Below are 27572 nucleotides of genomic sequence, written 5' to 3' on the forward strand. Positions count from 1 at the left end.
TCTCTTCAGCTCCAATACACGTTTTTCTTTCCAAATACCTGCTTCATAAGAATGAGAAAATCAGAAAATACAGGGAAGCACAGAGACACACAGTCAACAGTAGATATTCTTCCCTGGGAACTATATTCTCTTGGGCATCAAAACTGGATCGGCATTCTCCTTTTGGCTCCCCAGTCTCTACAGTCTCACGTTCACTGTCAGCTCAGTTGGAATGGTAGGCATTTGCTAACTTGTAGAAGTTCAAGAAAATGATGGAGACCAATCGCTTCTGCCACTTGCTAAATTCTTACAGGGCCTGAATGACCCACATCTGTAACTAATCAAGAGAAGTACTAATCATATACAAAGGCCTTTTGAAGACAGCAAAAAAGAAACAGAAACAGAAAATTTTCAGGTTAAAAACTTGCTAATTATTAGTCCCAGTGACTCTGATTGGAACTCTCAGGTCCACTGGACATTTCCTTTAGATATTTTCCTGTCCTGAGAAAAAGTTCACCAAGTATTAATTAGCTATAAATATTTGAAGTATTATAGCTAAAGTAAAAATCAGGGCTCTATGTTTCTCAAATAAAATAAGATACCTACTGCCTTGCAATGTGTAATACAATGGTTTAAAGACAGTAAAGGCTATTTTCTTCTTAGAGGTCAAATTGGTCTTGTTTGAAAGTTACTAAATGTCAGTCCCCAGCTATAAATTCATCCTGAGACCTGAGCTATGGAACATCTATTTATGGAGGATTAGCTGTGGTGCCTGTCACTCAACAGCCTCAGGCGGTGGGGAGGCCAAGTTCTGCAGCAATCCTCCCTCATGGGAAGCTATTTCATGCCGTGGCAGAGCCAAGGGTTCGTGCAGCTCACTCACTCATTTTACACATGAGGAAAATGAGTCTTGAAGCAGGAGAGTGACTTCCAAGAGGAATACAGTTAGTTATAAACGGTGTGTGCCTCAAAGCTCGCAGGGTGGGAATCTGAGCCTCCTTCCCAGTCCTGGATGCCATCTCTGTTCTGTGCCAGCCCCGAGGACTGGAGTTCAGACCATGGCTGCTTTGAAGTTAAGAATCAAGGTAGAGAGAGACTCACTACGCATGTAGCTTTGCCGACATTTCTCGAAGGAGTTGTTCCAGTTTTCAGGCACTGAAACTGAAACTAAGCCAGTAGGTTTCCTTGACAGTGAGTTTTAGCTTCTTGGATCATTACGGACAACGTCCCCACAAATGGTGGAGGAGTCACAGCCTTCAGCTTCCCCTCCTCTCAGACAACTGGGACACTCAGGTTCTCAAGAGTTCCTACAAACAAGGCCCATCTTAGTTCCCTCGCTTACTTAAGAGGAAAGGAAGCTGCAGGCTTGTGGAACCAGACTGACTTCCATTTTGGAAAACTATATTTATTATCATTTCACCAAGCCTCATACCATGCTCATTCTGGACAGGAGTCTAAGGAGATTACGCCAAGAAAGCATCCTATGGGATTTCAACTTGACTCTCAGATGTCTGTTTTACTCGTGCCCAGGGCACCATCTTGTTCCCTCCCTAAATCACATCTTAGACCACTGCAGATGAAAGAACTGACCCAGCTTTTCAGTGATGCCCAAACTGCTGGTGCTCAGTGGTCCCGCCAAATGCTCCCGTGATGCACCGGGTTCAGGACAAGACCTGCAGCGCAGTTCTCAACTGGCTCTAGAAATCAATACAATAACTGTCCATTATGTATCTGCCAATATTTGCTATCATTAAACTTTCAACTCAGACACTGAGTCATGAAAAGTTAATGTAAACAAATGTATTCCTCTTTGTCTTCTTCCTTGAGAAAACAACCTCATTTGGTCCCAAATACTTTTAGTGGGGAAATGAGTTAGATATTCAAACTCTGACAAGAGACTTAAGATATTTCCATACTGCTCATTACCCAACAAAGATCATTGATAAGTACTTTTAAAAAAAAAAGAATTATTCGGATCCAAGATGGCACCATGCAGGCATGGTCCGCTAGAATCTCCCCGAAAGCAAGGGAAGTTGGATAACAGCTACCAGATGAGGTGGGTGACGGTCCAAACTCTGCAGTACAATAGTGAGGTGACATGGGAAACTTTAAAGTCCTAACAAGAAAAAGAGATGGTCGCAGAGAGATTGGCAGGTGTGGGAGCGCCTTAGACCCCCAGTGAGAGCGAGTGACTTGAGCCATACTCGAGACGACAGCTTCAGAACGTGAGAGCTGTCCTCTCAGTAGCAGACATTTTTCAAGACAGAGAATAAAAGCAGGAGGTGGGAGGGAGGGAAAAGTTGTGGAGAGACTCTGGGAACGTCTCAGAGTTCAATGAGAAAAAGCAGCAAGAGTTCATCTTTAAAAGACCCCAGCTGTGTCAGCAGCTTTGTGGCCCCAGATCCTCCAGGAACCATACTCTCAGGACATTCAGAGTGAGGCTCAGGGGACTCAGTGCTGAAACTTGAGCAGTGGACAGTGTATTGGGAGAGAAACTTGATCAGCACTGTGTGGCACACAGTAAGGCAGAGACCTGCTTGGGGCCCGAGTCTGCAGGAGAACACAGACACAGTTCCGAGTGGCACACCGCTGGGGACATTAGCAATTAGACTCCAGAAGGACCATTCAGAAGTGTGGCTACCGTCCGTGACTTGACCCCTTGACGTAAGAGCACAGAGAAGTGACAGGCATCTGGAAGCCAGGGAAGGGATGTTGAGAGAGCAGAGGCTACAGCGAGCAATCGGGTGGTGCTGTATCCAGACTCTACACCCCCACCCATCTCTGCCCTTCACAGCTTTTCCTCCTTTAACAGCCAGTGCCAGAGCAGACAAGGTCTGCCCTGTTCACTTCTCAGCCTCTCTCTTTCCCTCCTCCTTTTCTCTCTATTCTCTCCTCTTCCAGCTTCCTTTTGGAGGACGTTCCAAAAAACATAAGACAATTTGGTGTAGTAGTTTGAATGTAAACTGGCCCCCATAATCTCATAGGGAGTGGCACTAACAGGAGGTGTGGCTTTGTTGCAATGGGATGGCCTTGTTGGAGGAAGTGTGTCCCTGTGGAAGCCGACTCTGAAGGTTCCTATCCTTAGGGTACAGCCCAATGATGTTGTTGCCTGCAAGATATAAGACTCTCGGCTCCAGCACCATGCCTGTCCCACCATGATGGTAATGGACTGAACCTCTGAAACTGTAAGCAAGCCACCCCAATTAAATGTTTTCCTTGTAAGAGTTGCTGTGGTCATGGTGTCTCTCCACAGCAATAGAAACTCTAAGAGACTCCTGGTGTGTAGCATCTCTGTATCTAAGACGCCTGGTGTGTAGCATCTCTGTATCTAAGACGCCTGGTGTATAGCATCTCTGTATCTAAGACGCCTGGTGTGTAGCATCTCTGTATCCTGCCTCCTGAGACCTGCAGCTCTGAGTCAGTCTATTGAATTTCCTTACCTCTCTTTTCTTCCACCTTTAGCCACAGCTGCCTCCCTCACCTGCCTGTCTTTACACTTCATCAATTATGTTTCCTTTTCCCTCTTTTACTGTTTTCTCTATCAACCCAAAACTAATGCCTGGCCTTGCTCTTTTTCCACAGCCACAGAATCTATTGTCTCAGTACACACCGTGTCCTTCGTGTCTGTTTGCTTCCCACGGCTGGAGTCTGGGGATCATGTGTTTGCTATTTGACCACTGCTGTATATTTTAGTGGCATCCTTCAATAGTAATTGTTTTTCGGACAGTATTTTACTCTCAGGAGCTCTTTGGGAGCCAAGTCTGCTGCTGTGAACTCAAGTCTAGAGAAGAAACCAGCACCTGAACCATGCCTATAACTCAGCGCTTCTTGAAGATTGCAAACGCTTCTGCTGAAGGAACAAGAGTGGTTAAGCACCATACCCCGAGATGGACAAGTCTTGACACACAAACAAGGAAACACAAAACACAAGGCGCTGACTCCTCCAAAATAATTCCCCCAGCAATGATCTCCAACAAGAATGACTCCAATGAAAATCCAGAGGAACTCAAAAGAAGCTTATGACTATGTTCAGAGAAGTAAAAGAAAGCAAAGTAAACTCCCCCAGGAAATCCCAAAAGAACACAGGAGCTGTGTGAAGTAATGAAGCCGGTACTAAAAATTCAATAAAGAGAAACTGAAATAACGACAAACTGAAAAATTCAAAACATCAAAAAGCCACACAAAAAAGCCTCACTAATAGAATAAATCACAAGAAACTCAGAATTGTTGTGGAATATTATTTTATTATGTGTTACATTTGTTTATGCTGTGGAATATTTACATATTAACCCCAACACATTAATAGTGGGTGACATTGATCCTCTACTCTCAGCAATAGAAAAGCCTTCTGAACAAAAAATACAGAAATATCTGACTTAAATTACAACACAGGTCAAATGAACCTAACAGACATCTACATAACATTCTGCCTAATCACTATAGAATATAAATTTTTCTCCATATAGAATTTTCCCTAAAATAGATCATATAATAAGATGCAGAGCAAGTCTCAACAAATACAGGGAAATTAAAGTACTTACATTCTGTCAGACTGCAATGAAACAAAACTAGAATATTCCTTTACACTGTAGTAGGATAGGTCACTGTGATTGGTTTAATAAAAAACCAAAAGGCCAATAGCTAGGCAGGATTTGGGGGGCAGAGAAAACGGCTTGGAAGAAGAAAGGCAGGGAAGTCAGACATGTGGAATGGGTTGGACACACAAAATGGGATAGAGGTAAAAGCCATGTGGTAGAACAAGATTAATAAAAATATGGGTTACCTTAAATTATAAGAGCTAGTTAGGAATAAGCCTAAGCTATTGACCAAGTTTTCATAATTAATGATAAGCTTCTGTGTCATGATTACAGAGCTGACTGGCAGGACACAGAAAAATAACTACAAAAATACACAAAATTGTGGAAATTGGATACACTATTGAATAATGAATGAGTGATTGAAGAAAATAAAAGGGAATCAGAAGCCCCAGAATAGAATTAAAATTAACTACCACATAGCAAAACTTATGGAATACAATGAAAACAGTCCCATAACTTAATCCTACTTAGTCTTAATAAATAAGAACCCAGAGTCAGATATTAGGGAGTGAAAGCTTTAAGATCAGAGAAGAAGAGCAGCCAGCCACTAGAGTTCTTACTCTGAATGCTCAGACAAGCATGGGCTAGATCCTGCATCTAGGAATCCTCAGACTGAATGTGATGCACTCCTGTCTCCACCTGTCTCCACCTCCTTAGTGCTGGGATTAAAGGTGTGAGCCACCACCTTGCTCTGTTTCTCTCTTAGACTGGATCAATCTCGTGTAGCCCAGGGTGGCCTTGAATTTACAGAGATCCATCTGCCTCTGCCTCCCGAGGACTGGGATTAAAGGTGTGTGCCACCATTGCCTGGCCTCAATTAGTGGCCAACTCCACACTCTGATCTTCAGACAAGCTTTATTTTTTAGAGCACAAACAAAATATCACCACACAGTCCCAAGAGAAAGTTCACAGATGTACATGTCTACATTAAAAAAAAAAATCAGAGAGAAGGTGACCCTGAGGACTCCCAAAACAAGAAGGCCTTTTCTACTGCTCTTGATCACCTAGAACTAGATGGTAAGAGCATACTGCTAGGACAGAGCCAGAAGCTTCCTTCTCACTGAATAGTACTGGAGGATGTGATGCAGGCTGCTAGGAAAAAGAAGTCATAAACAAATGTTCTTACCTGATGTAGGACCATGGTCTGTATTCTGTCAATTATATTTTAAATAAATGCTGATTGGCCAGTAGCCAGAAGGGAAGTATAGGCAGACAACCAGACAGGAAGTAGAGGCGGGTCAAGGAGAATAGGAGAATTCTGGGAAGAAGGAAGCCCATTCCTCTGCAGTCCTGCTGAAAATGTGGGCAAAAGGAACCTTTACCCCCTGTTTCTGTGAGGACAGAAACTAGGCCAGCCATTGTAAAGGTCAGCATAGAGGTGCTTCAGAAAACAAAAACTAGACCTACTTATGACCCAGCGGTACCAAAGGACTCTGAGCAGCACACCACAGAGACACCTGCACGTTAGTGTCACCTGCAGCACTGTGGAAAAGTTGTAAGTTACAGAGTCAACCCAGGTATCCAGAAACAGAGGAACAGATACAGAAAATGTGGTGTGTATGCATGATGAAATCTCGGCATCTGTAAAGAAAACTGACACTGTCTCATTTGTGGGGGAATGGGTGCATCAGAAACATAATGCATGTTTTCTCTCGTGTGTGGTTCCTGAATCTTATCTAGATTCATAGAATGACATGCTGTAGGGTTACAAAGAGGACCAATAGTGAGCAAGAGAAAAGGGAAAAAAGGCAATATGGGGGGCAATGCATATTGCCAACACACAATATTTACTTGTATGAAAATGTCCTCATGTAACACAGTACTTGTACAATGAGTATATATGTTGAAAGACTTTTAAAAAGAACTATCCTTCATTTGTTCTCACTATTGAAATTAATTTCTAACAAAATTTTGAAAATGTAGACTATTACTCTGGCATCATAAAAAGGTCTGACAAAATTCCACCTACTCCACATAGGCTTCTCCTGGTAATTACAAGCTACTGCTTGTTTATTGGACAGCTTCCAACCCTAAGAGAGGCCATATGAAAATTATATAATGTATATATAAACTGATAGCCTGGCATTGGTAGCTTACATCTATAATCCCAGGACTTGAGACACTAAGATAGGAGGATTCTCTATAGTCCAAGGTCATCCTGAACCACATAGTGCCTTCCAGTCTAGCTGAGTCTACAGAGGGAGATCCTGCCTCAAGTACATAAAAAGCTGAGTGTATGGATACATGTATACATATATACATGTATACATGCCTATAGTCCTATCACTCAGGAGATGGAGACACGGAGAATCAGGAGTTTTAAGTCATCCTCAACTACATGGGAAGTTTGAGGCTAGCCTTGACTGTATAAAACCTTGTCTCAACTTTTTTCATCTCAGCTAGAAGTATCTTTAATACTACAAATTCAGTGACTGCCAATGTCTTCATATTTACCTAGAGACATGCTTAATTTTCAAATACTAGGATTTGTTTTTGATGACAACATAAGTTTTGATATATTCAAAGGAATACCTAGGAGAATCACTGTTCCACAGTGTTGTCTGAGGTTCCTGCAGTTGTTAAGTCCCAAAGAAATCACACAGAAGTCCACATTAGTTATGAACTGATTGGCCCATTAACTCAGGCTTCTTATTAACTCTTATAACTTATATTAGCCCATTATTCTTGTCTATGCTAGCCACGTGGCTCAGTACCTTATTCAGCGAGGCAGTCACATCTTACTTCTTCTGTGGTAGGTTCAGGACTGCAGAGGAATGGGCTTCCTTCTTCTCAGAAATCGCCTGTTCTCATTGAACCACCTCTACTTCCTGTCTGGTTGTCCCACCTATACTTCCTGTCTGGCTATTGGCCAATCAGCATTTATTTAAAATATAATTGACAGAATACAGACCATTGCCCCACAGCACCACAGACACACTCATACATTTGTGTGTGTGTTTGTGTGTGTCATATATATTCATGTATATATGAATATAATTCCTGTGTGAGGAATAAGGGTTAGAGGTACTTCCTATGCAGTTAGTACACAAACCACACAAGAAAATGGGATTTTCAGGTTTATATTTACAGCTCATACTGGAAACACCTTGAAACTCCTTAGGAGTGAGTGGTCATGTTAAGATTCTAAACATCATTTGCAAAATCATATTGGAGGGGCCAGAGAAATGGCTCAGCAGTTAAGGGCTTTCGTTGTTCTTTCAGAGGACTGGAGTTTGAATCTCAGTACCCACATCAGGACACTCACAACTGCCGGTAACTCGAGCTCTGGGGCCCCCAAGACCCTCTTCTGGTCTCTGGGAACACCTGCACATACAAGGCACACACAGACAAGCAGGCACGCGCACGCACACACGCACACACACACCTTTAAAATGTAGAAGTCTAGCCAGGTAGTGGTGGCTCATACCTTTAATCCCAGAACTCTGGAGGTAGAGGCAAGCAGATCTCTGTGAGTTAGAGGCCAGCCTAGTCTACAAAGAGAGTTCTAGGACAGCCAGGACTGTTTCACAGAGAAACCCCATTCACCCCCAAAAAATATAAAACAAAACAATGTCTTTCTGCAACAGCAAATCCTTCCACTTCTCAGTTTCCCCCAAAAGTGCAGGCTCTTGCCTCACACTGTCTCCTACTCCTGCCAGTACTGTTGTAGGCATGACCAACTGGAACTCCTTGGTGTGCTTTGATATTGCAGGGCAGGGGCACTCAGATACTTGTATCTAAAAAAAAAAAATAGCAGTATAGAGTCTACTCATTATTAATTTATTTGTTGAGAGCAGGGCTTACTTAAACTAATCTCCCACCCAGCATCCAGGAGAGACTTACAAATCAACAGACAAAGGCTCAGCAGTCCAGCAGGAACACGGGTAAGCGTCTTAAGGCGACACATGTCAAACCACAGAAAGAAAACACCTTGATGACTACGAAAGGAATAAAGAGGGGAGGGTGCGTTGGTGTGATCAGTGGCAGAGTCCTAGCCTAGCAGGCACGAATTTCTGAGTTCAACCCCACGCTCTCAGATATGTGGAAGACGGGGGTCAAGAGGAAGGAAGGGAGAAGTTCAATTATTCAACCGCATGAGGTTTCCTAGAAGTGCAGTTAAAATTTGAGAATTTACTATTATACATCCATCAGGAAGCTGAACTTTGGAAGGTCAGCTTTAAACAGTGGCAGGTGAGACGTATGCTCAATTTATGGAATGTAAAGCAGTGCCAACACTTGGAAAAATAAGTGATTATTGAGAAAATTAAAGGCAGGCATACTCAACAACTATTAAATTCTACATCTACTCGTATGCTCTGGTGATTCTGTGATCTATAGGCATGAAGAACATCAGAACATGCGTTCCCCAAACATGTCATTCTGGCACACTGATTCTTTTCACCTGAAGGTAACTGAGAAAACGTAGCAGAGGCTCTCCAGTCAACCCTTTCCGACTAAAAGCAGAGCCTCATTGTCTTCCTAGTACCCAGGAAAGAACTCTTCACCCAGATATGGGAGGGTCAATGCTGAGATGAACGAGCCCAAATCAACCCACCCATACATAGCCTGTCAATTCACCCCAGTTTACTGCCCCAGCCGACAGCTCTTTCCACATGAGAGCCCAGGCCCCCACAGATTCAGTGAGCCTGTAGCCATAGCACAACTGAGCAGCCTGGCTCTGGGTTCAGAGCAGGGGAAAGAAATACACCCTGAAAATGAGACAAGAGTCAGGGGAAGACTTTGTTCCAAAATCTACAGCAGGAGAAAAGTTCTTAGACCCTGAAACCAGGAGCAAAAGAACACACTGAGGCCCTAGATTCAGAACATACCAAAGTTATTCACCCTGGTCCCAAAATTAGAGTAAAAAATGGAGAGAGAGAGAGAGAGAGAGAGAGAGAGAGAGAGAGAGAGAGAGAGAGAGAGAGAGAGAGAGAGAGAACAAAGAAAGTAGCACAGTTCACAGTTTGGCCCCAGAATCAGAGCCATCTCTGTCCCTTACACAAAACCAGTCAATCCCTGAGCAGGGAAAGCAGACCAATCACTGAGGACCTAGAGGCTTGGAATTCCCCCTCAGGCCTGGAAATCCCCTAACATCATAGGGGACTGCCAATCCTAAGCCTAGAAGTCTGGAACTCCCCCTCACCCCACTCCGGGACAGCCAATCAAAAGCCCAGAGGCTTGAAATCCCCCCTCAAGCCTCTTCCCCTATATAAACTCCCTATTTTTGCCAGTCAGGGTCACTCCTGTGCTGTTCCTGTTGCTGCTGCCATCACTGCTCCTGCAACTGCTTGGGATGGATGGAGGGACCCAGGTTAACTTGCAATAAAGACTCTTCACTGTTGCACTGTAGTCTCATAGTGATATTTTGGGGATCTGCACTTTGGGCGTAACACCTTTGTCTTGCCATGCCTCCAAAGTACACTGTTCTTTGTTCAACTGATATTGGCCACAGAACGTTGCTGCAAAATGTCTCAGCCAGCACTTATTTGGTGTATGAGATCAGGAGAAAAAAACAAGAGAGAGAAAGACAACAACTGCAGAGAAACAAATCTTTATGCAGGAAAAAAAAAAAGAAAAGAAGAGAATCAGTGGATACCAGCCTCTGGTGGTCGTGTTAATGTGGGCCTGGAACTCGAAATCATGCAGAGTGCTAGATTGGGGGGGGGGGGTGAGCATGTGTGTGTGCCCTATGAGCGCTGGAGGTTGTACGAATGTCAGTCAGAGCCTCATCTTCCTATGCGGGGCTGCACAGGTGATGGGTGAACCTGAGAGATCAGTGAGGAACTATACAGGCAGTTTTGTTAACCGTGTAGCCACATAGAACAAAAGATTCAGGGGAATGAGAGTAAGTGTTGACCTTGGGGCTGTGGAAATGGATGCTAATTTAATTAACCACTCCCATTAGTTGCTTTTCTATTGCTGTGATAAAATACCCTAACAAAAAGCAGGCTAGAGGGGAAGGGGTTTATTTGACTTCCGCTGTTCAGGGGCTACAGTAGATAGAGATAGTAGGGAAGACGCAGGGAAGGAGCAAGAGGCCATTTTGGCAGACAGGAAACCAAATGCTCACATTTCGTCTGTACACAGGAAAGAGAGAGAGAAAGAAACAGAGACGAGAGAGAGAGAGAGAGAGAGAGAGAGAGAGAGAGAGAGAGAGAGAGAGAGAGCAGGAAATGAGGCTAGGCAATAAAACCTCAAAGTCTGCCTTCAGCGATAAATTTCTCCCAGCAAGACCCTACCTCCATAATCATCCCTAACAGCGCCATCATCTGCCCACCAGCCTTACAGAACTCCCTGATTACTAACCTGTGTCCGTGTGATTTATTAAAAGTGTATAAAACTGAAGAAATTGCATCCATCACACCTCATCTTCCCACGGGCCACACCACTATGTAGGAAACGGTCCCTGAGGCTCATCGGCAGGGCCTCGCCCAACCCTTCTACACTTTTGGGGTATCCCCTACCAGTTCTTACATTCTTAGACTAACCACTAACTGACTTCAGAAGCCTCATGGTATTTTAATATTTCAGCTAAGTATAGAACTAAAAAACGGAGACTCCAATAAAAGGTTCAAAAACAGTAAGCAAAATTTTAAAATAGTAGTAGATGCTCACTGAGTCCTCCATATTCAAGGCATGCGATAAGAACCTATGACTAAGCCAGGATTTTGTTTTATTTTTGTTGGGCATAAGAGGCCATAGAGAGGCCAGGACAATAGAGCTGTGCCCCCATTCCAGGAGGTTACAGCTCAGGTTAGCCCCTGCAGAGCCCTCTGACAGCATGGCAGTGTTTGAGTTTGGGATAATGAGCAGGAAAACGCTACCCATTGTCACACTTGTTCCTGGGTGACTATGATGGGAACATTACTAAGTCACCTGGGACGCTCATTCCTTATGAGCTTTGCAAATTGTTGATACAGCGGAGAACAGGCAAATTTAACTGGGAATTTGGGACTTTCATTTAGGAAGGAGTGAAATCGAGATGTCTAAGGCAAGCTTATTTTCATATGAGCTTACTTGCTGCCTTCTGGATCTGGGTTTCCACTCCTCTGGAGTCTGTTGAATGTCGTGGGTTTTTTTAAAGTAATGTAGTGTGTCTGAGCCCATCAAGTCCGCTAAAACAAAAGACCAGAAACCGGGTGACTTGTACACAGCAGAAATCACCTGCCAGAGTAGCTCTGGAGCTGGAAGTCCGGGTTCAGGCTGCCAGCAGGGTGGGGTTCTTTAGAGGCTGCTGTCGCTGGAGGCACACTGCTTCTGGTGTCCTCGCATGGTGGAAGGAGGGCGAAGCAGCAACCCCTTCTCCAAGGGCCCCACCCTCATGTGAGACCACCCAAAGCCTCGTCTTCTACTATGATCATCTTAAGGGGCAAGATTTCCATGTATTAATTTCTGGGTTACATTCACCCTACAGCAGAAAAGTGAACATTGTGCCAATGACTATGAAGTTTACAAGGCTGATAACCCGAAGGTAGCTGAGATGCATATACAACAATTGAACATAACTATTTTAAATATCAACTTAGCAAAGGTTATCAATTTTCAAAATGTGCCTATAACCTGAGGCTTGGTAGTTTTGCTTCTAGAAATTTGTCCCACAGATATATTTCATACAACTGAGCAAACATAATGTATAGGGGTGCTTACTGTGTTTTGTGCTCTCTTTAGTGCTGTATTGTTTTATTTTGTTATAGGGAAAAAAAAGCATAAAACAGGCTGAGCCTGGTTGTGCAGGCCTGTAATCCTTGCACTCTGGAGACTGGGGCTGGGGGCCCTAAGTGTGAGACTAGCCTGAGCTACGTAATAAGAACCTGGGTCAGCCGTGCCATGGTGGCGCACGTCTTTAATCCCAGCACTCGGGAGGCAGAGGCAGGTGGATCTCTGAGTTTGAGGCCAGCCTGGTCTACAAGAGCTAGTTCCAGGACAGGCTCTAGAAACTACAGGGAAACCCTGTCTCGAAAAACCAAAAAAAAAAAAAACCAAAATAACTTAAAGGTTCAATGATTAAACTATATCTATTCGATAGAATTATTTGTGTAAAGTGAGATATATCTGTGTGATTTTGTTTAAAAGGCCATTATGTTTTTTATATGTAAATTTGTTAGTGCCTCCTTTAGAAATATCTGGAATTTAACTGCCTTTGAGAAAGTTCATGTCTCTTTTTTTGTAATTTTGCACTTTTTTTATTTTGTTAAATTAAAGTTCCTAAATTTTGCTTTTTTTTTTAATAGACAGAGTAACCCAGTTTGGACTGGAACTCGTAGACTTAATATATTTCTTTCTATAGTATATATTGAATAAGCAAGCTGTGTTTCCAGTCTACAGTCACCAAGTGAGTGATCTCACATTACACAGATATCCCTTGCTCATAAGATTCACGAGTCCGCATGAGATGAGCTAGTATACTTAGTTAAGATGACAAAGAGAGATTAAATATCACTTTCTGCCACACATGCAGCAAGGATGGAGAAGTAAATATCCTCAGACCATTAGATGGCTCTGTAATAGTTCACTCAAAAAACTGTTGCAGTAAGATTGGTGTCAATGAGGAGACCTCTGGGGTGTAAAGCCTCGGCTCAGAAGCAGCCCAGAGACAAATTCTTGTTCTATTTGCATTTACAGCTTATGTGCTTTGTATGAGGAGAGACAGAATTCAGTGGTAGCCCGAAACAGTACATTAAGATCAAAGGCAGAATAAGAAGAAGGACACAGGCAAGCTTTAAGGAAGTTGTTTAGTGATTTTGTTGTTTTGATCTATTTCTGATTTGGGGCTTTGTTATTTGTTTTTGAAACATGGTCTCATGTAGTCTAGGCTTGCCTTGATCTCCTTCCCAAGTGTTTAGATGGACGGCTTGGGCCTTCCACCAGGGCCAGCTGTTAGAAGATTCTGTACAAAGGATCACTGAGTATTGCCCAGGAGGACGCCATTTTCTCCTGTTGTAGTAGTAATTTCCTGATTTCCAATGGAGCCGTGTTCGCCATTCATAATGGCTAACCTATGGGGCCAGCATCCATGCTTTGCTTCCAGGAGATGGGGAGTCAATAAGAAATCAGAAACTCAGTTACCGTGGAGAGGGGAAGCCTGGTATCCCCAGCAGCTGGGCCACTGGGGGAAGGAGAAATTGAACACCACTGGCCATGCCCCCTGCCTTAGAACCAGGAAGTCAATGAGGTCAAACTCTGATTACACTTGTCATCTAGTGTTTCAACCAAATATTGTCACCTATAATTGCATTGCATTAAAAAAAAAAAAAAGCCTTGTTTCTGTCGGCCTGATGATTCCTGGACGGTATTCCTCAGTTTCTCACACAGCCATACCGGTGAGAGTTTGAGCTGTCCTTCCAAAGTGACCAGTCCAAAGGAATCCTACAGATGTCTGTGAAGATCAGGTGGTGTTAAGCCAGAAACAGAAGCGTCATGGCCTCCAAGTCCCTCTTAGTTCCTAGTCTAAATAATTTTGTACAAGTGGGACGCTGAACACGGCTTCAGAAAATGGTGAATTAAGCCTGAACTTGACTCTCAGATTGGCGGGTAGGTAAAATTCCATGGCATTTGAATAGTTCTAAGCTAGCAATTTGTTACCCTTTCTCCTTTAGCGGAATTGATGAACAGGTGGTCTGCACATCACCCAGTATATTTAGCTTCTGAAATTTGAGCAACTCGAGATCTGATTGGTCGCTCCCACCACATGATAAGTTGGGAGCGCAGGCACCGGGGTGGCTTTTGCCTGGGCTTCTCAGGAGGGGAGAGCTGGGAGAGGATTTGCTGCTGGCCGGGGTTATTCGCGTAGCTCGAAGGTAAGGCCCGTTTATGTCTTCTTCTGGAATGTTCTCCTGAGACTATGTCCCAGGCCTCCCCTTGAATTATTTTCCAAAGTTTTGAGTATCTAACTGGGGGAAACAGCGATGAGACGTGGCTAGGGAGACCCTGTTAGTTCTCTCTGACATGGAGGGTATAGATTAGCAGACTCAGTTCGGCCCTCACCAGTTATTGCTGGACTGAGTTGGTCGAACACCAATTTTCTTTTTTCTTTTTGTCCTAAATATATTCCTATGAAGAAGGCTTTATGGTCAGTGTTCCTATATTTATCTCACCCTACAGAGCTTCCTTTGCCTCAGAAGGACCAGCAGTTTCGCTAGCTTAACAAAACCAGCCACCCAGGGTATTGGTTTACAGTCAAGCGTCTCTAGGAGAGGGACAGCTGCTCTCAGGCATTACCCAGCATGTATGGAGCGGCCACTCTCTGGCGTCAGGCCCAAGGGCCTTCAGCCTTTCCCTAGTTCCTGAAATAGAAATGTAGGCCAAAGACTGGCAAGATTGCGTGTACCTCAACCAATGCAGTTTTTTGTTTTTTGTTTTTTCAGGCTTGCACACGAGCTACAGAAAGGAAAAAAAATATCTACAGAAACCAATGATTTTCCGAAGAAAATAACCCCATTGCCGTGAGGTTTCTACTTTTATTTTTAAAATTATGGGCAGATTTATTCTACATGTTCTAGTAATATAAGATATGCTGCATACAGCATTCTAGATTGAGGCAGAATACTAAGTTAGCCTTCCTAGAATTTGGAGTTTATGAGGCAAAATTCCAACTACTTGAAAGCCACACTAACACTCCTTTTGCAAAAAAATAATACTGCTTAAAATATTTTCTCTTTAGATATTTGGTCATTTCAATTCCATCTCTGGGTCCAAACTGCCTCACTTCCTTTTAAAACTTAAACTGAGTGAACCCTATACGGGTAGCGGTGCTCAGCCTATCACTGAGAGAGTTAGGAGGGGGAGGCTGAGGCTCCCGTTGGTAGCCTGTAAAGCCCCTTAACCCACAAAAGTATATAACTGTGTGGGCTGGCTTGTTTTACAATTCTTTTATGGTGCTGTAAGAAAATGCTAATATACTTTCATTTGTACGGAATATGCGCAGTTTGTAGGTGCCGCTACTACTCTGGAAAAATGGCGGACGAGGAGGAATACGAGGAGGTGATAGAGGTAAGAAGAAAGGCCGCTCGGCAGCAAAGTGTACTTGTATGTGACAGCCGGAGTCAGTGGGCAAATGTTAAAAAAAACACATCATCTATTGTAACTTCCCAAAGAGTCACTGTTAAAAAGCAAGAAAGGTGTATTTTCTGTTCAGTTTGACAGTAAGTTTGTGAGACGGAGAAGGGAAGGAAATGCCACTACTTCCCAGTTTTACTTTTTCTTAAATGCTCAGAAAACCTTCAAAAACAAACAGCAACAGACAAACAGAAGCCAGGGTATGGGTTTGGGTCGGTTTTGCCTTTTAAAACTGATGGATTTCCCATCTCCAACACCGGTGATCACAGGGCATTCTTCCCAGCATCTGTACCAGGAGATAGGGAATGGGTGCAACTTCTCGTTCTGCTTCAGCTAGTTGACTGGCATAGGGGAGTGTGTTATACACAGGAACAGCCATCTCTGAGCCAGGCATGTGTGTGTGTGTGTGTCCACGATCATAAGTATCATAAATACATGTGTGGACTCATGAAGGTCACAGCTACAGCTAGAGCATCTTTCCCGTTGATGCCATCATATTTAAGCAAACAGACAAGACTAGCTTTTGAATCCTGCCTGAGAACTAAGACCACAGCAGCTATCTTGAAAACACCTCCCCAATTGTTTGTGGCCACCTGGAAGTTTTACAGAATCAACTGCGTGCTGCACACTAGGACCTCATTGTTGTGACACAGTTATTACTTTTCCTTGTCTGCTCTTGCCCTCAGCTTTATGTTCGAGGCCAGGAACCCGAAGGCTTGCAGCTAATCTGCGCAAATACGTTGCTATGAAACTGAGACTGCCTAGAAAGTTCCAGTTAACAACCATCTAAATGGATGAAAATCGGTGTTCATTTTTAATGACTGCCCCCAACAAAACTTGGGATAGAGATGCCAAAATTTACCCTTGCTAATCAGTCTTTAAGTAGGCAAAGAAAAATTTTTGTTCTATAAATAAAATTACCTGGGACATATAAACACCAGAATGTATCTGACAGATGTAGTGTTTAACCTCCCTGGCTTGTACACTGATGGCTGATCCTCTCATGGATAAGTACATCACTCATGCACATTTTAATGTAGATTCCTAAAAGTCAGAACTAGCGTATTAAACACACTATAAATTAAGTTATAATTATGATTAATTTCTTCCCTACTGTGATAACAAAAGGAAGCCTTTCAAACCTCCAGCTGAATTACACCTTGATTTTCTTAAGTTTGTGTGATCTTGGCCATTGTGCCTAGTGTCAGCCTTGCCTGGGGCAACTAGACACAAAAAAAGGAAGGGGCTGTTTTAGGCCTTCCATCCTTGCCGTTCTGTCCCCATTACTACTGCTGGTCTGACCCACAGGTGCCTTTCGGGGAATGTTGAGCCCATTGTTTCTTTGGTTTCAGAAAAGATTACAAGAATGGGGTGGTGGCAGATTCAAGAGAAGTGTCTCAGAAACAATAGCCAGCCTCAAATATGTATTTCTTAGGGATCTTGGATACCTGAAATAAAATTTTGCTGGCTCTGTCTATACAAACTGAAATGTTGAAGGAGAAAGGAGTCCAATTAGCAGCATAACTCTTTTTTTTCTTTTTTTCTTTTTTTTTTTTTTCGAGACAGGGTTTCCCTGTAGTTTCTAGAGCCTGTCCTGGAACTAGCTCTTGTAGACCAGGCTGGCCTCGAACTCAGAGATCCGCCTGCCTCTGCCTCCCGAGTGCTGGGATTAAAGGCGTGCGCCACCACCGCCCGGCAGCAGCATAACTCTTAAAAATAAGATTTAACGTTCAAGTTAATGCTAAAGTACTTGAACAATGTTACTTTTGTGTGTGTGTGTGTGTGTGTGTGTGTGTGTGAGCTTCTTTCCAAGATCGATTTCCCAATGATGAGAGCCGCTAAAGGCGAAACCACGTTGCTCCCAAAAGCTGCTTCTGCTGGGATGCTAGGAAAACCTAAAATTGATGGAAGTCTATTGTAATTTAATATTTTTTCTGTGTGACCAGGGGAATGGCTCCGTTTGCCCTCAGTGCCAAACAATATTTCTTAAAGTGTCTAAATGGCCCTTGTCCTGTGCTAAAGTCACAGGGGTGAAAGAGCTCTCCTCTGTCCCGAAAGAGCAGGCTCTGCTTATTGCTATAGGTAAAGATTTGTACACACAAAAATTACATTTTCTATGGAAGCAAGTACAAGCTTAGGAGACATTAAGTGAGCTTTATATAGCTATAACCTTGGGGACTAGGCTAGATGCCCTGTGGCAATGAGAGCCTGCTGAACTAGGGACGAAAGGAAGTAGGGCACTGAGGAAAATTTTGCATCCGTGTACCCATCCCTACCCACAATGCTTCAGTGTCAGTGGAAAAGAAAAGAAGCATAAAGTTCCATGCTTTTTCTCGACTTGAGAAAACTGAAGCAGCTGCTTCCATTTTATCCCTCTCTTGTGTGTGCTGACCTGCAGGAGCCGTTCCCACTGTTTGCCCAGCAGAGTTGGGTGAGCCTGGAGCTGGATTCCACTCTTAGGCATCAGAGACAAAATGTCAGCCAGTTCCTCTCTGTATCTATTTATTGCTTGTGATGTCAGAGAACGAAACTAGAGTGGGTTTCAGAACCAGGCTGCAGGCCCAGTAGCAAACTCACCGCCCTGTATTCTCTGAGGAGTCTCTTCTCTCCCCTTCCTTCCCACAACCTTTGCCAATGGTCACCTTCGCGCCCCTCCTTCCTTCCCACAGAAAGGCCACCCCATCTTGGCTAGTGAAAACATTTGGTGTTCAGTGGGGGGCAGGAAGGCAATGGCGAACCAGATGCAGGCTATGCTTTATTGAAATGGGGTGGCCATCACTCCACAGGACTCTAGTAGTCCGGGGGAGACGGGAATAACTGAGACGTGACTATTAATACAATTTGCTCCCGGGAGGCTTCTGCTTTGTTTTTATAATTAGTGGACAGTGAGTCCTCGCATAGTTTCTCTTTGCACACACAGCGTCCTCGGGATACTACTACTGTGCCCTTTTCTAAGTAGATTCTCTCAAATATTGTGGCCGTTAGTTTTTGTCTATGAAATAGAGCCACCCAGGAAGAGGGAACCACAGTTGAGGAATTGCCTCGTCAGACTGTTTGGTAGGCAAGTCTGCAGGGCATTCTTTCGATTAATGATTGATATGGAAGGGTCTAGTCTACTATGGGCAGAGCCAGCCCTGGGCAGGTAGTCCTGAGTTGTAGAAGAAAGTGGTCTGAGAGATACTTGAGAGCACACCAAAGTGGCGTTCCTCCATGGTGCATGCCTCTGCTCCTGCCTGACTTCCCACCCTGATTTCCCTTGAGGGTGGACTGACATGGGACTTGTAAGCCAAATCCATCCTTTCCTCCCTAAGCCGCTTTTAGTTGTGGGATTGATCACGGCAACGGAAAGCGAACTAGGACAGAAAGTATAAGGGGCAGATGTTTCTTGCCCCTAGGAAAATAGCTTCCAGTGCTTACAGGCTCCTCAGACCCCTCTCCTTGCTGGACACTTTGCATCTTTTTCTTAGACCTGACACGTCCAGTTTAGCTTTCCTCGGCCTTCCTAAGTGACAGTGGGCCCCAGAATATGGGCAGACCCTCACCCCCTTCCTTCCTGCCACCTTAGCCAGGGAAGCCAGGGTCAGCAGAGGCAGGGGAGGGCTGACTGTGGGCTGCTCTGCTTGTCACATTGACCCCCCCCCTCCCCTGTGCTCTGTCTACAGTACTACACGGAGGAGACAGTTTACGAGGAGGTGCCGGGAGAGGTAAGACTCGGCCCATGTGTGCTTTAGAGAAAAGCCTCTTTTCCCTCTCCTACTCTGGGAGCCAGAAAGATGGAGAAAGGGAAGCTCACTTAGGAAGCTCACTTGCCTACCCGTGCCCAGAAGCTGGTGGTAAAAGAGCAGACCATGCATCTGGCAGGCTAACTCACTGTCTTTATGCTCTGCTTATGCAAGAGAGCAAGGAATGACTCCCTGCTGCTCACGCAACAATTTTGTATAGATGGTGTGAATGAAGGACGCCTCAGTGGCTGCCTCTCTCCTAGACTGCCTTGAACTTCTGATTGGCGCAGTCTAGCCGTTTAATTGTATGGAGTTGTCGCTTGTAGGGTAAGGTCGCTGTCACCATGGGTGCTGCTCCCAAGGCATTGTCCCCCATAACTTAGTGACATGCCCCTTTAGGAATCCCAAGAAAAGGCAGTTTTGTAACAATTCCAATTTGGGAATCCCCCAGCCCCATGCTTTATTATCTGAGAAGAGTTGTTCCTCTTTGAGTCTGACAAATACTGGTAAAAGTGGCAAACTGCAGCTTGCTCAAGAAGCCTGGGATTGGATAAAAACTAGCATTGGTGGTTTGATTGGTTTCTCACAGTGAGTCACGCTTTAGCAATAACGGGCAGAATGCCGTCAGTTACAGTAGGACTCGTCAACTTTACAGTTGCCTTAGCCGGTTTCTCTTCCCCACACTGATGCTAGAATTCTGCCCTTGGGACCGGAGACCTTTGCCTCGAAGGACATGCTCTTACACAGGGCATGGGAACCTCTGCTGCTTGTCCTCTTTCCTTGTATACCTGCCATGTTTCTAACCTTGGACTACATTCAAACTTTGAATCTTAGTTTTTCCATAACAGCCCACTGTAAGAAACAAGGGTTTCCTACTCTTGCACAGACAAGACTGTTGAGAGGACAATTGTCCACTATGTCATCACTATTGTTCTGGCCCGCCAGTGTGAGGGACATTCTAGTTCACAGTAATAAACTAATCCAAAAGACTCATACTTATAATACTGAGATGATTAATTTTTTTTGTCTCAAACTATACAGAATGACTAATGCCTATAGAAAATGCAACTACTCTTTCTTATTCACTTAAAAGAATATCAAGAATTTAAGCGCTATTTTTAATATTTCATTACTCAGTCACATTTGCTTTTTCTTGATCTAGACAACTTGAAAAGATTCCTACTGTTTTGTTTTAACAGTGCTGGTGGTGGAACATAGGGCCTTGTACATGCTAAGCAAGTGTTCTACTGTTGAACCACAGCCAAACTCACTTAAGAAAACACGATTAAGACGATTTTATTTGTAATCTTTATGCAGCCTTGAGGTATTTGACTAGCTCTCCGAAAATACAGTTTACAGATGATGTCACAATCTATCCGGGCTGACGTGTGTTCAATGTCTTCATACGGATGTATGGACAGTGTGTGCGTCTTCATGCTTTGGCTGGCTTTGTGAATGGAAAAACAGCACCAGGAAGGTCGATGTGATTGACACTGGAGCAGTATACACCAAGGTCATGGTATTGGTGTTTACTTCATATCCACGTTTCATTTTCAGACAATCACAGAAGTCTATGAGACCACGACGACCAGGACATCTGACTATGGTCAACCGGAGCCTTCCACCCCAGCGCTGGTGCAGCCGCCACCGGCAAAACCGACGGAGCGGAAGAAGGTCATCCGAAAGAAGGTGGACTCTTCCAAGTTCATGACCCCCTACATTGAACACAGTCAGAAAATGCAGGATCTTTTCAGCTCAGTAAGTATTGAGCGCCACCTCCTATGCTGGCTATGTGATGGAGAAGTTACTGATTTTAACCAGCTCTGAGATGCTGGCTAATTTTGTTTTTCAGTCTTGTAGGAAACACAACTAGTTTGTTGAAATATGTCTTGTGTGTAACTGGAATTTTTGAGTAATTCACCCATGCCATTACAGTATTGAGACAAACCCTTGTTACTGGAAGATATACGAGACCCTGATTGTACAATACTTGCTGCATAGCCCATCCAGAGCAATGAAACCACAAACATAAATATTTTACTTCTTTATTTATTTACTGAAAGTCTGTTCGTAGACGCTAAGTCATATAGTTAAATTGTGCCTGAGGGGAACAGTCTCTTAGAGCTGCCAGCTGTACAAAAGATTCCTAAGTGGTGATGGGTGAAGAACTTGTAATTCAGAAGACTGAGCTCAGACTAAACTCGTCTGAAACCGAGCAACAGAGTGTTTGAGGGTAGCCCAGAGCCACAGGTGGACAAGTGCCACTTGTTCGGTGGAATCTCCTACAATATTTTAACCTACCAGTGCTCATGGCATATTTGTTTAATGGTCCAAGGCTTGGGCCTGTGCAAGAGGAGTTTTTAAAGCTGCCCAGGTGTTCCCACAGGCACCCCAGCCAAAGAATGACTGAAGAGTCAGTGTTCTCTGTCCCTTATGGTCCCAGGACAATGGGACTTACAGTGACTGCCAGAGAGACGCATCTGTTTCAGTGGATCTGAGTTGTCAATTTCCATGGGAGGCTAAGGTCTCTCTGTGAAGCTTGATTATATGTGCTCCGGAGACATGCAGAGGCAAATAGTTATAGTTCAGGGGGATGTTGCATTAGGTGGGACCAAAACTGTTGCCTAACGCTTCTGTGTCTGGTTGACCTCTAAAGATTCAATGTTGGTTGTCTTAACTCCTGGAGACTGTGTAGTAAATTTCTCATTTGAATCCTTGAATGGTCTCACATGTAGGATTCTAAAACAAGACTTTCTTGCCTCCTCGCTACAGCGTTCAGTAAAGGCAAAATTACCTCATTAATTTATTGCCATATAATCTCATTAATTCAGACATTATGAACCTAGAATTTATGATATTCTGAGTGGAATGTTGGCAAGCCCCCTCCCCCAGTTTGCCAGTGGTTAGTGTCTGAATCAGCAGTGTAATTCCGATTGTTGACTACTCACGAATACTCTTTCAGGCCCTGCTAATTACAAATGATGCAGATTATTACTAAAGCGAGGATCCGTTGTATAGCTGGCAGAGGTGATAAATTTGCATTCCATCATAAAATATTCCATAGTTCATGCTTCCCATTAATTCAGCTGGCATTGCAGCTGGGTAACCACTGCAGCTCAGCTGCATGCAGCTTCTGAACTGAGTAGTTTTCCATTGTATTAGCAATTAAATCTTTTCAGAATTAACTCGTTTTCTAGAATAATTGATATTCAGGCTTTTGTTTATATGTGCAACAAAAATATCAAGAGAATAATTTTAGGGCATATCCAAGACAATTGTCTGTAACAAGTCTTCAGGATTCTAGCATGTTTAGGGGGAACAATTAACAGATCTATTTTAGGTTTTGCTGAAAGGGTGTGGGGTAGAATGAAAGCTGTCACAACTGATATTGTATTTGGAGGATTTAGGGAAAAATCAGATGGGAAATGTGTGTGTTGCCTGAACTCTCTGCTGTTGTCTGGTCACGTTCCAGACTAATATCTGGTATCCTTTTCAGAATAAATACAAAGAGAACTATGAGAAAGCAAAGGGACAGCCATATGCTATCACAAGTGATACTCCAGAACTTCGCAGAATCAAGAAAGTACAGGATCAACTCAGTGAGGTAGGCTGCATTCCAAAAGTAGAGGAGGGAGGCATTGTGGAAATCTGCCTAGCTCTGGGGTCCTGGAGCTCTAAGCATCATGGGAATGAGGAGTCAGATTACTCTGAGCAAGTCCAGACATCTAGAGATGGTGTTAGTCATGAACCATGACTAACATGAGTATTTGTTGCAAATGAACCCAGAGAGACTTTGAAAAGCTTGGTTTAACAATCAAAGAGGAGACTATTTTCTATGTTCCAACTCATGGCGGTCATCCACATGGAGTACAGCATGGCTGAGAAGCCTCAGGCTGAAAATTCAGCCAGCAGCGCAGACAAGTAGTCCACGCGGGTGCCCTGTGGATCCTTCTAGCTAAAGTGCCTTGTGATGCGGAAATACAGACACTGGGTTACAACGGGGCTTAGATACGTGTCCACGATTGTCAGGAACTTCAGACACGTGCTGTTTCTGCAGGTTAAGTATCGAATGGATGGAGATGTTGCAAAAACTATCTGTCACGTGGACGAAAAAGCAAAAGACATTGAACATGCAAAGAAAGTGTCGCAGCAAGTCAGCAAGGTGAGGCCATGTTGTGGGCGGCGCTGGGGTGTTCAACGGCGTGCGCAGCCCGCTTTGTTGTGTCTTAGAGGTGGCTTGACGGCCACGCCGTCGCTCACAGAGGACTGAAGCGGCCTACAGATGGCTGGGGTGGAGTGAAGATTTCTTGACCTGCCTGAAGAGACATTTGCTACCCAAATGGCAGTGGTGGTGGGGTGCAGGGGACGGAACTGCAAAGCGTGCAGTCCTGATGTCTTATTTTTTGAGGAATTTAGAATATGGAATTTTTATGAAAAAATTCCAAATTTCACATGTGGACAGCTAATTAATAGATGTCATGTAAGACAAAAGAAAATTGAACTCATTGACTGATTGCAACCTTTGAAAGAAATCACTTGAAAATCAGAATCATCAAGTATTTTTCAAATTTAAGTTTCTGGGTTTTTTGTTTGTTTTGTTGTTTTTGTTGGTTGGTTTGTTTGTTGCAAAAGCTTCCTAATGCTGACAAGGTGTCCTGGAATATTGGCGTGGTCAGCTTTTTCCTGGTAGCCTTCAGCAGCTTTTGTGTAGCCTTCACGGTTCCCCCTGCTCTCCAAATCCTCCCACCTGGGGTGACAGGTCAAGCCATGGTCCATCTGTTTTTCTCTCTAGGTTTTATACAAGCAGAACTGGGAAGACACCAAGGATAAGTACCTGCTTCCCCCTGATGCCCCTGAACTTGTCCAAGCCATTAAGAACACAGCCATGTTCAGTAAGGTGAGGTCTAGCTCCTTCCAATGTCCAACCGCACACTTAGAGCCACAACTGCTGAACTCTTGACAACTTGGGACAATTTCTCGGTGTTTGGGGGGAACAGCCTTGGGACTTGTACATGGCTAGAACTTGGCAAGGAGGACCCTCAGGTCCTGTTGAGGGGGACTCTTGGGCAGAGTGGCTGGAAGTACCTGGAGAACTGGAGAAACCCCATGGGAGGGAGCATAACATGGAGAGAATTAAAACACCAGAGATCTGATGAGGAACTTGATAAAGCATCATTTAAAAAAAAAGTCAGTCATGCTTTGAATGCCCCTAGCTGTCATTCTAATTAGAAGTTTGTTTTATGACAGAAGCTGGGGAAAATATTTTCTGTTCCTTAGGTAGAAGACAGGTAAAGTCCAGACAGAAGACAATGTCTAAAAATAAATATTTTTTTTAGAATTAAAACAAGCTACTAACAAAAATAACATGGATTGGATGGAAAGGGAGAAGTTACCTAGGAATGTCACTGACGTTTCGCACCTTGTCCTTGGTGCCTTGTCATCAAAAAAGCTCAGATTATGTATTTTCTGTGAGTATAGTTTGTTTTTTCACTGTGGTTTTTCTTCCCCTTTTCTGATTTAGAAACTGTACACTGAAGACTGGGAAGCAGACAAAGGGTTGTTTTATCCCTATAACGACAGTCCAGAACTGAGGAGGGTCGCGCAGGCCCAGAAAGCGCTTAGTGACGTAAGTGAATACACACTCGGTACCATCTGAATGTAGAGCCGGGGAATGCCAGGGCCAGGCCTATAGGTCCTTGAAAAAAGATCCGGTATCCAGTATTATGACAGAGGACTTCATTCAGAACCAAAATTTATTATATGTGTTTATATTAGCACGTTATGTTAGACATAATTTAGCCCAGTTCCTTTATGTGAGAAACCTACATTCTCACCAGTAGAGGCAGAACCTGGACTTAAAACCCAGGACTAACATTCTTCCCACCAAACCATGTGACATTTCCCGCTTTGGCTCTCTAAAGTTGTGCTGTGCCACTGGAGTGGCATTTGTTACAAAAAATAAAAACACAACAGCCACTGGAATCACATGCCTCCCTGTGCAGATTTACTAAGCAAATGCTGACCCGTGGTGTTATTTAGCTCTGCCCCACCATCCAAGTCAAGTCTAAACGGGATGTTTCTCTCCTCCCCTTGGGGACTCTGGAAACCTGAGAGAGCCTCTTGGTGGTCCCTTGGGAAGAGTCAGAGTAATAAATGACTATTTATTGGAAGTTTACTGTATATGAATATCTAGCAGGCTATGAAAGTTTCATCTTTTCCCTTGAAAGTCTATTATCATACCAGCAAGATGAAAGCATTATATGTCGAACAAAGATAGAAAGGGACCAGGATTACCTAGCCATTGCTGTGAGGAAGCACACAAGTTAGAAATGATAGAGAGCTGGGTAATGACAAAAAAAAAAACAAAAACAAAAACAACAACAAAAAAAAAAACACAACACATTTTGGGTGCAGAACCTCTCTGATCAAGAGGAAAGAGTGACATGAGTCTGGGGTGCTAATGAACAATGACAGTGGGGGCCTCATCGGCAGGGTGCTTATTAAATCGCTAGAGCAGGACCTTAAGAACCAGCATGACATAAGAGTCAGGCAACAAGTCAGCACAAGATGCAAATGAGGAAAACAATGGGACAAAGGTAAAATCTGGAGAAACTCAGGACGGTGGATTGGATCCAGGAAACGTTAGAAATTGTTAGTACTCGCAGTGTCTGACTTAGCAGTCGAGAAGGAGCAAAGAAAAAGAAAGGAATCTCATGATAGTAACGGTAAGTGTTGGTGGCACTGGATACTGGAGACAAAGGAGAGAATGGAGTGATGATGGGGTTTATTACCACACACAGGTGGTCTGGCGGCTCAAACGGCTATGTATTGTGGAGAAAGAAACAGACTTGAAATAATAGGGAAAGCGTTTGGGCCAGAACATTCCATGGATAAAGTAAAGATTGAGGGTGTGAGATCCTCATGGTGGCGAGATCAGGATAAGCACTTAATGTTTAAAAGTCATCAGAACAGATGTGACAGCTGAAGACAAGAAATGACGGAAGTAGAAGAGTGGATCGTCAAGGTCAGAGTCCTGGAGAACACTCAGGACACCTGGAAGAAGCCAGCACAAGATGAGGGCACAGAGAAGCTGAAGGGGAGTCTGGAAATGCCATGTCATGTAGGCCTAGGGAGAGGGGTCCAAGAAGATGCTCTCTGAACACCTTCCTTTACCCATCAAACAAAGAGTAAGAATTGCCTTTAAGACAATTGTCTTAAGTTCAGACAATTAAGAACTGCCTTAAAGATATTGCAGAAATGCACACAGGAAAGAACTTAGAACAATGAAGTAAAATCTCCACTCTCAACTCCGCAATGCTTGGCAGTGGGGACATAGCTTTTATTTTTGTTGCTGACCAAGTATGCACCAAGTATCACATTACTAGTGTGGCTATTAATACTATTGTTAGCAACATGAGTTTTACAGTCCCTAGCTCAGACACCAGAGCAAGCTGTTGTCCACAGAGCATACCACTGTGTGGGCACATAGCCTTCAAGCCAGGGGCTGAGGTTACAGTCACTCATTTTCTCTGCGTTTCTCTAAATACTATTTACTATGTTTTCCCATTATCTAAATACAGAGAAAACAGTTTTAAAGACTAAGAATATCTTTAGACTGATCTGGAGTGCAGAATTCTAAGTAGACAGAACTCTGAGCATGGGTCCTGAAATACGAGAACTTGGTGATATGATTTCTCAGACAGTTTTTGACAGGTTGTCATTCTTACTAAGCATTTCTTCCATTTGAATACAACTTTCTCCCTAAGGACTTTCCCTAAGTCATGGAAAATTCCACCTGCCCTTTGCCTAAAATAAGGCTTTTATGCACTTAAATTAAACATGGGAATTCATATATATTGTGTGATTTTAAAAAAACTTTTATATCCCAGTTAATTTAATGATTTTCATGAAAGCGTTTGTTACAGATACTAGGTCAATGTTATTAAAAGACATACTTAGGCCTAGTTAAGTATAACATGATTGTGGTCTTGAAGAATTCCTTTTTATTTTAAATAAAAATGCTTAGCTGACCAGTGGTGGTGCATGCCTTTAATCCCAACACTTGGAAGGCAGAGGCAGGTGGATCTCTGTGAGTTTGAGGCCAGCTTGGTCTACAAGAGTTAGTTCCAGGATAGGCTCCAAAGCTACAGAGAGACCCTATCTCAAAAAACCAAAATAAATAAATACATAAATAAATAAATAATGCTGTCATGTTGAA

The 27572-nt window shown here is 43.6% G+C and overlaps 1 protein-coding gene across 2 annotated transcripts in view; it reads left to right on the forward strand.

Moving 5' to 3' along the window:
* Window positions 1-15530: 15530 nt before the first annotated feature.
* Window positions 15531-27572, forward strand: part of Neb (nebulin) — a 189092-nt gene continuing 177050 nt past the window's right edge. For both annotated transcript variants that reach the window (XM_038336440.1, XM_038336441.1), the window contains exons 1-7: window positions 15531-15566; window positions 19295-19336; window positions 20912-21112; window positions 22851-22958; window positions 23412-23516; window positions 24147-24251; window positions 24876-24980. In XM_038336440.1, the coding sequence (XP_038192368.1) occupies window positions 15531-15566; window positions 19295-19336; window positions 20912-21112; window positions 22851-22958; window positions 23412-23516; window positions 24147-24251; window positions 24876-24980 (702 nt within the window). The remainder of the gene's footprint in view (window positions 15567-19294; window positions 19337-20911; window positions 21113-22850; window positions 22959-23411; window positions 23517-24146; window positions 24252-24875; window positions 24981-27572) is intronic.

This window comes from Arvicola amphibius, chromosome 7, assembly GCF_903992535.2.
Source record: "Arvicola amphibius chromosome 7, mArvAmp1.2, whole genome shotgun sequence".
NCBI classification, from domain to species: Eukaryota; Metazoa; Chordata; class Mammalia; order Rodentia; family Cricetidae; genus Arvicola; species Arvicola amphibius.